This window comes from Homarus americanus, unplaced genomic scaffold (genome assembly GCF_018991925.1).
Source record: "Homarus americanus isolate GMGI-L3 unplaced genomic scaffold, GMGI_Hamer_2.0 scaffold30535, whole genome shotgun sequence".
Lineage (NCBI taxonomy): Eukaryota > Metazoa > Arthropoda > Malacostraca > Decapoda > Nephropidae > Homarus > Homarus americanus.
The window spans coordinates 10,537,734-10,550,268 of record NW_024732440.1 but is presented as its reverse complement, the minus strand read 5'-3'; the positions used below and the strand labels follow the sequence as shown (position 1 = coordinate 10,550,268).

The 12,535-nt window shown below is 41.2% G+C and overlaps 1 protein-coding gene across 1 annotated transcript in view; it reads right to left on the bottom strand.

Annotated features, from left to right (window-relative positions):
* Positions 1 to 12,535, bottom strand: part of LOC121868674 (phospholipid-transporting ATPase ABCA3-like) — a 132,796-nt gene that overhangs the window by 111,633 nt on the left and 8,628 nt on the right. Inside the window, exons 2-4 of the mRNA XM_042369511.1 lie at positions 4,358 to 4,622; positions 2,729 to 2,827; positions 58 to 200 (exon numbers count right to left, since the gene is read on the bottom strand). Of these exons, the coding sequence (XP_042225445.1) occupies positions 58 to 200; positions 2,729 to 2,827; positions 4,358 to 4,387 (272 nt within the window). The 5' untranslated portion in view covers positions 4,388 to 4,622. The remainder of the gene's footprint in view (positions 1 to 57; positions 201 to 2,728; positions 2,828 to 4,357; positions 4,623 to 12,535) is intronic.

The following is a 12,535-nucleotide window of genomic DNA, read 5'->3' as shown; positions in this document are numbered from 1 at the left end:
CCTGTCTATGTTTCATGTACAGCCATAATAATAATTTGTTCTACTGAAGAAACTCACGTTAAATTTGCAGGCAATTGAGAAACTTCAAACGGCTTGTAGTAAGTGGGTTGGAGGAAGATACCATAGGGCGCCAGGTCCCGGATGACAACCAGGAGGACGCAGAACACCACAGGCAGGAGCACCTCAACCAGTGTCTGAATCTGTAGCAAAGTTAAAACCTTACTTTAAATACTGTACTGTATGTTACTGTTATGGAGGACTGAGGGGCAGAGATGACCCACAGCATCACACCCTAAAGTGACAGTTATGAATCAAGTCACAGCATCAGCCATTGTGTGAGACATTATATCCTGTCTGTGATAATAATAATACTGTGCAGTTACTGTAGCTACTATGATCCATACAGCTGAGACAAACATTAAAAAGGGAGCAAAATAAGATTAAAAAGGACCCATTGTGAACTGAAATTATTTTACAAATGACTTCTACTTCATCACTGATATGGTTGTACTGTACTGTATACACCTGTGCTAGCTCAGTAATACAGTACAGGTACTCCTCGACTTACGACCTACTCGACATACGACCACCCGGACATACAATAGCCGCAGTCGTACCAAAAAATTTTCAAATTACGTACGTATTTTCTAGTACCGAAACGTTTCCGTCCCGTACGAGAGCGTGGCGTGGGCTGGGTCGCCTCGTGTTGTACAGTAATACCTCGGTTTACGCGTTTGGTCATTTACGCGGTACCTCGCCAGAACCGGGATACCCGATTTACGCGGTGAATTTACTCATTTACGCGGGTGAAGTATAATTTGTTTATTTACTAAAGATATTTGTTTTAGCTCATAAAATTCATACAAATTATCGGGCCAGAATATAATTTGCATTGCTGGAATTCTTGTAAGATTGATTATTTTGGATATAAACATCATGGAATTTGCATTAGACATACAAATTTTAGATCTATGGTAAGAATTTTGATTACAAAGAGCCAACAATTTATCTTTTGTGCAAAATATATGACGTTTATATTCAAAATATTCCTGATCTTGCGGGGAATCCAGCAATGTCAATTATATTATCCTAACTTTAGTCTGAGGTATTATTTATTACTAAAAATGTAAATATACTGTTTTAACCCAAACATTTCTCTGGTAGGGAGGGAAGGTGGGGGGTGGGGGGTAGGGAGGGAGGGACCCAGCGAGCATGGGAAGAGGGGGGGAGCTGGAGGTGGGGTATTTTGATTGACAGATAATGTCTGGGTGAAGTATATTTTTTTATTTACTGAAGATATTTGTTTCAGCTCATAAAAGTCATACAAATTACCCGGCCAGAATATAATTTACATTGCTGGAATTCTTGTAAGATTGTGATTCTTTTGAATATAAACATCAAGGAATTTGCATTAGACATACAAATTTTAGATCTAATGTAAGGATTTTGATTACAGAGCCAAAATTTTATCTTTTGTGCAAAATATATGATGTTTATATTCAAAATATTCCTGGTCTTGCAAGGAGTCCAGCAATGTCAATTATATTATTCTAACTTTAGTCTGAGGTATTATTTATTGCTATATACCTTAAAATCTATGTTTTCCCCCAAACATTTCTCAGAGAGGGAGGAGCCAGTGAGAAGAAATTGAGAACATTATTTGAATGGACATTAACCTGGCGACTGTATTTCTAATAAATATTAATTGTGTGTGCATACCATCATAAAATTAAGATGTTAATTTTACTACAACGTAGGTATTGTGTCGGAAAAAGTGGAGTTTGGGAGTTGGCCCAGTCTCTATTTCAATTAATCCCATATGTTCTGTTATTCCATTTACGCGTTTCTCGTTTTACGCGCTACTCCGCAGGTTCAATTGATCAACATTTTCGGTTCTAATTCCCTTTAAAATGACTGGCAAGATTAAAAGCGAGAGTTCTGGTGGTGCTCAGAAGAAACAAATGGCAGAGGCATTTGCTACAATTAATAAGGGGATGCAAATGTTTGATGAAATGGATCAAAATGTTGAGCGTTTTGCAAAAGTTGAAAAAATGATCCAAGATGCACTTGCTTGCTACAGGGAGATTTATAATGAAAAGAAAAAGCAAACTGTGCAGTTTAAAGTGGACATATATTTTAAGGAGTCCCCCACTGCTGTCTCCTCACGCCCCACCAGTGCTGCCTCTTCACTCCCTAAAGATGATCCAATACTGTACTTTCAACAAGAAAGTATGTTAGCCTGTCTGAAGAAAGCGAAATTGATGACCCACCCAGCCCTGTCTCCTTCTCTGCTTCATCCACTTAATGTAGTCTCCATGTTTAATTAAAAAATTATGGGGGCCCCGTGTGCATTCAGCTGACTACATCAAAGGTAAGTGCACAGTCACACTGCATCCATTCTTCATTATTGATTACATTTACTGTACTGTATTTAATTTTAGATTTCTATGTATTATTTTGGCATTTTTGACTTACGACCTGGTTGTCGGTCCCTAACCCCGACGTAAGTCGGGGACAGACTGTATTAGGTTATGGAAATGTCTGTCTGAGGCTCTGAGTGACACCTTTCTTGGCACGCACATGCGCACACACACACACACACACATGCATGCACGCACACACACACACACAGACACGAGACAAAAATAATTCACAAACAAAATTAAAGAATACAGTCACTACAGTACTAACAAGGTAATAAAATCTGTAGCTACAGTATTGTACAAACCTTCCTTCGACGCTGAAGTATCCAGTTCTTCCACAAGAGAAGCCAGAATTTATGCAAGCCAGATGATCCTCTTTTCATTTTTGGTTTCCCGACCCAACCCTGAAATAGGAGAAAATTGCCATTATCAGCAAGTAAGATTTCAGAAAGTAAAAATACACTCACTAATGATCACTTGTAATTAATAATTCACTTAACAGTACATGTAGAGTAGTTTTTTTAAAATGTTGCAAGTCTGTGAAATATAAAAACTTATAATGATGTACAGTACCACCTGTACTGTACTGGTATATAACAAAAACAACAGTAATAAGAATAAAAATGACAAATACTTAACAAAAAATCTAACTTCTGTTGTTTTTATAAAAAAATAATCATCATCACAGCTCTGAACCCCTTGAGTACAATATCTTGACCCCTTGAGTACAATATCTTGACCCCTTGAGTACAATATCTTGACCCCTTGAGTACAATATCTTGACCCCTTGAGTACAATATCTTGACCCCTTGAGTACAATATCTTGACCCCTTGAGTAAAATATTTAAACTCCTTGAGTATATCTTGAACTCTTGAGTATGTCCGTCCTTAATAAACATGACTCTTTGCTTGACTGTACTTTACAGCATTAAATGAATATTAATATAATGAATACTACAGACTTACAAATGAAGTCCACTGGGTTAAGTTTGACTAGACTGGGTCAGGTTAGCTCCCTTAATAATAATAATAATAGTAATAATAATAATAATAATAATAATAATAATAATAATAATAATAATAATAATAATAATAATAATAATAATAATAATAACAATAATAATAATAATAATAATAATAATAATAATAATAATAATAATAATAATAATAATAATAATACCTTTCATAATAATCGTTGATTCAGTTTCACATAATATGACCTTGAATGGCCTCCAAAAGTCAAGTGGGTAACCTTATTTGCAATCAGATTTTTGGGGTACCTTAGGATTCATGTTCCTTGGGACAAAGTCTATGTAACCACATTAAAAATCGCTTTTAACAAACAATGCAATAATCTGTCTATTTTTACTAGGTGAGTTCATAGCCTCAAGTAATGGAGTCATAAATGTCTGGGAATGGTGTTCATGGCAACATGATATTTTCTTTCTCACAACTTAGATACTGTACTGTAGTTAAAAACGAATTTAGATGATTAATAAAACTCGGTGGGGAAATTGGAGGTAAAAGTTGTGGTGATCTTGTAGACTTCACTTTACTACTGAGCCCCTCATTCTTACCAAGATTAAGATGCTACATTATCCCAACTACAGTAGTGACACAAGACACTGGAGAGGGCTATGTCTCGGTCAACAGGCAAACATGTAGTTCAATTTTCTCCTGGAACAAAATTTGCATTCATCTGATAACAGAAATAATAAGAACACAACCTCAACATATACTGTACATCCGTTGCAGCAAACTGGATCATTGGAGTATATCAAGCTAGGTGAGCCCCCCCCCCCACCTCCCTTGATCACCAGTTTCAGAGTCCTCTTGTGCCTTGTAGCTAAACACCACACTAGGTAAAAAACAGTGGAATTATACTATACTAGAGTCTAATGGTATCAATAGTATACATAAACATAAAGACTCACCCTGCTCAACGTCTCAATGGGAATGACCATCCTGGAGAGTGAGTGAGAGAGGTGAGCAACACACACCAAGTTCTACACCTCAACCACCTCACACCACACCACACTACCACAAAATCCACCGGTGGATAACAACTCTTGCTTGATAACTGTTGATAATTCCTCTTATTCACAGTCTTTGTGATGGCAGTTGTTCCGATCAAAGTAATACAAGAGAAACTTACAACATTGACTTTCTGTAGAATTCACAATTGTTTCACTATTGTACCTGAAAGTTGTCAATGTATATGAAGAAGTTAATGAGAGAAAATGGTTTGTCGGTTTGCAGGTAAGTGGGCACTACGGACCCCAGCCTGATTACCAAAACATTATGACATATCTATCAGCACTACAGCCTGGTAGGTCTGGGTGATGGTTGTGTCGTCCACTGCCTGCAGTCTTACAAAAATAAAATGAACAGGGCTGTTTTTGTTTTTTTTACGGCAGACGACTGTAAGAGCTGTAAAGACCATGATGGTTGTCCGCCGCTTGTTTGCTTGTTCGCGATCCCACTAGGGGGAAGGGGGGACATGGAGGTGAGAAGGTCGCTGCTGCCTCGTCCAGACACGATCCAGTCGTCACCACAGCTGTTATTTCCCACGCTGTTTGATTCCAACTCTGGTTGTGTACTCATCTGAGGTTCCTGGAACTCGTGGGCTGATTCCCCAGTCCTTCACTATTCGGCTGTTAACTCTGGTCACCTACTCCAGCTACTGTCACGGCTGCCACGTGATCGCCACTTCCTCCACGCCCTATCCACCGTTCGTGCCCTGGTGTCTCTTCTGTGTGGCAAGACATCGCCCACCAATGCCTGCGCCAAGTGTGGAAGCTGCCCTGGACCTTCCCCCTGAGAGCGGACCACAACGTCACCAGAACATTCTACAGGGCTGGTTAGGAGGAATATTCATCTGCAGCCGTAGGAAATACCTGTACTTTGTTGTATTAATTGTTTTGTTTTAAGTAATTGTTTGACTCCAGTGCTGTTTATTTAATACTAGCAGAAACGCCGCCCGCTCATCCGCTAGGCAACGGTAGGACGCCACCCTCCGGGAGGCTCCACATTGTCTCACTGTTAAGTCCCCAAAACGTCTTCTTCCATCAATAGTTCATTAACGGTGTATGTAAGTTCCACCATGTTTTTCACTACAATGGTACAGCAAAGTATATTTTTTTAGCATTAAACTGTTATTATTTTATTGTCTAATCACCACTACATATAACACCACCCATCATCACTACATATAACATCATCCATCATCACTACATATAACACCATCCATCATCACTACATATAACACCACCCATCATCACTACATATAACATCATCCATCATCACTACATATAACCACCCATCATCACTACATATAACACTCATCATATCATCCATCATCACTACATATAACACCATCCATCATCACTACATATAACACCATCCATCATCACTACATATAACACCACCCATCATCACTACATATAACACCATCCATCATCACTACATATAACACCATCCATCATCACTACATATAACACCATCCATCATCACTACATATAACACCATCCATCATCCATATAACACCATCCATCATCACTACATATAACACCACCCATCATCACTATATAACACACCCATCATCACTACATATAACACCATCCATCATCACTACATATAACACCATCCATCATCACTACATATAACACCATCCATCATCACTACATATAACACCATCCATCATCACTACATATAACACCACCCATCATCACTACATATAACACCACCCATCATCACTACATATAACACCACCCATCATCACTACTGTTACCGCAAGCAGTAATGAGTAGGATGACACATAAACAGACACTATGTTAGGCTGTAAGTCATGTCATGTTTATTGGGTGTGCCTGCCCGTATACAGTATGTGGAGTGTTGAGATGAGAGACCCAGAGGAGGTGAGGTGTTGGGTGGTAGTAAGGGAGCTTGTTTGTGTATAATCACCTGACTCAGCAGCCCTCACCCATTGAGAGAGGGTTTGGGAGGTGGCATGGTGTATCGGCACTGTAGCTATTCAGACCACAGAGGCAACACCTAACTTGATTTCTCTTGAGACTTTCAACACTTAAGTTTAACTGGTACTTATTGTGTACACAGGTAGACTGTGTCCATTGCTTCGTTTATCATTGTGACGACATAAAAATAGGGAAAATTAAGTACTCATTATAAGTGTTAAGATTAGACTGATTACATAGCTATGATTGTTATGTAAATATATATTGGATTAGACATTTATGTGATTGCCTATGTATGATTTATGTGAAATACTAAAAGGAATTGTATCCAACAGGTTTGACCAAATTATAATGTTTGAGTCCAACGTCACAAGTTTCACTAAATCCTTTAATCGCCTGAATGGCGGTTATAGTCAAACGTGAGGGTCTATCATCACTACATATAACACCATCATCATCACTACATATAACCATCCATCATCACTACATATAACACCATCCATCATCACTACATATAACACCATCCATCATCACTACATATCAACACCATCCATCATCACTACAGATCGGTAAAGTAGTTTGAGATTCTCGTGAGGACAAACAGACAGACTTCTTTGATATATATATATATATATATATATATATATATATATATATATATATATATATATATATATATATATATATATATATATATATATATATATATATATCAGAGCAAACTTTTTGTCATTATTTTCGTAGTAAAGAGATGTCAATCTCTAATGGTTGTTTGTTACCCCTTGGAAACCCATGGTTCTTGACTTTCCTTTTATAAGATCCTGATTAGGCTGGCAAGGGATTTATATCCTACAGGCCAGGCCTTTACAACGACAGTCACCGTATCTAGTGTAACGACCGTTGGGTAGGTATGGTTAAATTATATAAGGTTGGAATAACAATAGTTTCACTGCCCTATTCATGGTATTTTTGACAAGACCATTTTGCCAACTCTTGCTCTCACTCGTTAACAAAGGGTATACAGGCAGTGAACTACATCGTTACTAACAACACACTACCCATGCTCAGGATCCTCTTTCCACGCACTCAATATGACACACACCACCCTCCAGTACAGTAATGTTTAGTGTGTTGCCCAGATACCAGCGTCACTCTGTGTGTGAGGGGGAGGGGAGACAGAGAAAAGAGAAGGGGGTGATTGTAAAGGAGAGGAGGACAAACTCGGAGGTGGAAGTGAAAAGGAGGGAGAAGGAATTGTAGAGGAAGAAGGGGGAATGAGAAGCAGGGAGAAGGAAATACGAAGGAGGAAGAAAAAAAAGAAGAGAGGGAGAAAGAAGCAGAGGGGGAGAGGTGCACTTTTCATCCCTTTACCTCTAACCCCCCAGACCCAACCCCTTTACCCCCCATGAGCTTCAGGGTGGAGAGGGGGGAGGGGAAGGGGGTTAATAATTCAAGTGTTTGACCTTGGCTTTATCGACGCTTATAGCAAGTAGTACTGGTCAACCATAGCTCCTTAACTATGTCTAAGAAAATCTGTCACACTTTTTCTGCAACTAGAATTTAATGTAACTTTTAAGTCAACCCAAATCTTTACGTTAACCCTAGAAGTGTGGTTAACTCGTGGCAGTTTTATTCTCGATTTTTTTTTACTGTGACTGTTCTTGACTGAGTAAATACTGGGAGTAGAGGATGACGAGACATTGATGCGGATGAAGAGTTTTTAATAACTATTTTTCTATCACGTTTTATTGCACAGAAAGTATGTATATTTTCTTATTAAACATGACCGTATTTGGACGACAAGACAGTGATACACGTTAGGTGATGATAGATTAAAAACTGGCTGAGTGGTGGACACTAGGAGGAGAGGGATCATGTTATACCCAACAGCTTTTATTAAGGTAACAGTAAAATTTAATATAGGTATAGTCATGAACTGGAGGTGAAGGCCAGGTCAGTACAGTGACAAGTTAAGTAGGTTCATGCTTTATGGTCAACTGAAGCAGTCCATTACAACTTGTATATTAAGACGTCTAACAGTTACAACGCACTGAGGTGGAGGAGGGAGGGGTGTTAGTGAGGTATCAACTTGTATATTAAGACGTCTAACAGTTACAACGCACTGAGGTGGAGGAGGGAGGGGTGTTAGTGAGGTATTTGGGAGGGAGGGAGTGATGAGCTATACTCGGCTGCCCAGGTGGGGGTGGGAAGGAGGAAAGAAAGTCACTGGTGCCCTTGAACTTGGCCGACACTTCCTGAATATAAGTCGGGGAACCATGTGCATATAACGGCTTCTGTTTCTTCATTTAATCTTGTATATTTCACTGTGGCGGATTGGTTTCACTCAGCACCTGGGGTCACACTTGTTGACAATATTGCTCGTCAGTATTCTAATCAAAACTGTTGAAATGTGAACAATCGGCAACATGTAGCAAAAACCAGCTTTAAAGACACACAAAAACAGATCACACAGCTTCAAGTGGGAGGCATGACGTCAACAATCAAGAAATGAAAGTAAATTTTTCCTGATTCGTAGGTTTTATTCTTGTAAAAGGGGATAAGAGACGCTACTACCAACAGTTAGCTGAGACCGGGAACATAAGTGTGGTGTGGGGTGGTGTAGGCAGCTAGTGTGATACATCCTAACCCACTGTGGTCAGGAGGAAACTGTGTCGCAAGACTCAGTGTCCGAACTCTGCTGGTTGCCACACACACACACAGAGTGCCTCAAAGGCTCAGATTAATCGAGAATTTAGAGTGATAAGCAGAAACAACAAATTTATCCCGATTCTTATTACTGTCAAGGCGAACAAGAGCTGAAGTCTGTCTACCTTGGTATTACCGCCAGGGTGGACGGCCACGTGTTAATGGTGATAGGTTTTCTCTAACTACAGTACAGGTGTTAAGGTAAACAACGGTGTGTGTGTGTGTGTGTCGGGTGGGGGTGTGACGGAAACAGCTCACCATTAAATTAATAAACGAACCTACACACTGTCCCTTGAAACTTGACCGAGACTTTGATTCCCGGAAGAGCTCAGACGACTATTTTGGTATTAGATTATGATACGTTGGTAACAGTTGACGGCCTCTCCCTTATAAAGTATCAATATAAACAGCATCAAAACTTAACACCATTGTGAAAGTTTACCGCCATGCCTTGTGGACGCTTCTCGCAACCATGATATTTAACTTGTATGGCAGACAAAAGTCGTGTGCGAGTGGGGGGTACTAACCTTACTTGCGGATGATGATCCCCGAAGAGTTACCACCCTTCAGAGTTTATTTCACCTGATGATAAAAGCACCTTAACGCTACCTAGGAGGGTGTGTTAGATTAGCGTTGTGAGGTTATTAATCTTAAGGCGAAATAAACTGGGGGTTAATCTTCAGGTGATCCACTGAGTCTAATTATCCTTATTAACCTTTTAAGGAGTTGTGTCGCATTTGGATATCTTATTCTGACTAACACCTGGAGGTTAGGTTAGGTTAGGTTAAGTTAGCTACACCTGAAGGCAGCGTAAAACCAATTAACACCAATTAAATTGAGACAAAGAATCAAGGCGAAAAGTTTAAAGAAAAACAGAACAAGTGATTTGCATAAGAGGATTTAAAAGACATACAAGAGAACTTACTGTGTGTGTGTGTGTGTGTGTGTGTGTGTGTAAGTGAGTGTGTAAGTGAGTGTGTGAGTGTGTGTGCGTGTGTGTGGAGTAAGGTGTGGCTCTGTGTCATGCTGATGGCTAAATATACCTGCCTGCCCCCCTTACTCCACACTGCCCCCTCCACCCAACCTTCCCTCCCTCACCCCACCCTCCCTTCCTTACTCCACCCCACCCCCCTCCACTCAACCTGCCTCACTAATCCATTTACTGATATACATTGTAACTCAATTCTGGCCGTGTGTGTTAAAGGGAGGGTGTGCTGGATGGAACTACGCGGGACGTCAGAGCAACAAATGGGTTTGTTTATGGTCGGTAGAGGTACCATGTAGACTACCATGTGAACCACACACACACACGAGGCAAGACCAACAAGCTTCCTTCAGCAGTGTTTCGTGTTACTAAGGTGTGTGTGTGTGAGGCACAATAAGCACGTCACGACAGATGTACACACAGCCACGCCCTCTGTACAAAAATGTTGGTGTTGTATCATCCTCCCGGCCACCTCTTACAATACACACCTAAAAAAAAAAACAAGTAATTTATTGGCAATCAAAACAAAACAACCAACGATTACCATCAGTCTAGTGTTGTTATTGTTGTGGTCATCGTCCAGTAACTTTCAATAGAGCGAGACTACTGTATACACCCTAACCCTGCACCACAGCAAGTGTCTCAGAAAAATGTATACACAGTGCCTTCTATATTTCTATTTGAGATCGCGTAATACTTTTATATTACAACACTATTATCCTGACTTGTTGATGTACGAGGTGAGGTCTGCCACACGTGAGGACAAAGTGGCTGTTGTAATGCAAGTATTCACACGAGATTAAGGGAATATAAAACAGTGTGTATACATTTTTCTGAGACAGCGAGTGTTTACTTTTGGCACTAAACCACGTGAGAGCAATGACGTCACAGATACGACGGAGTGGGGAGGAAAGAGAGAGAGGATATAGGGTGGGAAGGAGGGGATGAGGGAAGGAGGGATGACAAGAGAGAGGGAAGAGAGAGGAAAGAGGGAAGGAAGGGGGAGGGAGGGAGGGAGAGAAAGGGAGGGAAGGAAGGATGGCTACCAAATTACATCATCATGGAGACGTCGGAAAATACAAAACCATTACAATGCTGTAACTGCGGAGATGGACGGGGTGAAGGGAGAGACGGACGGACAGACGGAAAGAAAGAAGGAAGGACGGACAGATGGACGGACGGACGGACAGATAGGAGGAGTGTAGCACATCTTGAAGAAAGTCAGGGCAGAACTTGGGATAACACCCCCACGGCACACACTGTACACACAAACCAACACAGCACTGTCAATACACAATACACACCAACACGGTCAAGACAAGAATATGCGCAGTACGTATGTGCGTGTGTAAAGGACGGATACACACACACACACACGGACGCAGAAAGTGAAAACAAGACCATGAGTTAAGCTTCAGTAATCCTCGTGAGAGTCGTAACACGTAGGTGCGCACACACACACACACACACACACACACACACACACACACACACACACACACACACACACACACACACACACACACACACACACACACACACACACACACACACACACACACCATCTAACCGAGATTGAAAATTCTGGTGACAGCCGGTGCGTTGAGAGAGAGCAGGAAGCAAAACAGTGTGTAAAATCGTATTATTGATTACAGACAGACGATAGATGGTCAATACTGGGCACTGTCGACACAATACTGGAGAGAAATTGAGACCCTATTTATGGTTGTTTTTGTAAAGAGGAGGAGGAAGTGGGAAGAGAGAAGACGCGAAAAAGAGGAGAAGGAAGAGAGAGGAAAAGGAGATAAATATGAAAGAAGAATAATAAGGCGGAGTAGGAGAAAGAAGGAGGGGGCGGAGTAGAATAATTAGAAAAATAAGGAGGAGGAGAAGGCTGAGGAGGAGGTAAGCAATTATCAAAAACAAGTTTTTAAAGTCTTCAGCAGTATGTACCGTGGTGAGGCTCACCCACAAGCAAGGCAGTAGATCACCCTGAACCCCTGCAGTTTGAACCACTACAATGGGTGAGGATCTTTCTCTCTGTGTACCTCCCCCTTCTCTCTGTGTACCTCCCCCTTCTCTCTGTGTACCTCACCCTTCTCTCTGTGTACCTCACTCTTCTCTCTGTGTACCTCCCCCTTCTCTGTGGCCTCCTCTTCCTCTCTGTGTACCTCCCCCTTCTCTCTGTGTACCTCCCCCTTCTCTCTGTTGTGCCTCCACACCCTTCTCTCTGTGTACCTCACCCTTCTCTCTGTGTACCTCTACCCCTTCTCTCTGTGTACCTCACCCCTTCTCTCTGTGTGCCCCTCACCCTTCTCTCTGTGCCCCTCCACGCTTCTCTCTGTGTACCTCCCCCCTTCTCCAGGCACCTCTCCCTCCCCAGGCACCCCTTCCCTGTGCACCCCTCCCTCTGTGCACCCCCTTCCTCTGTGCACCCTCACCCCTTC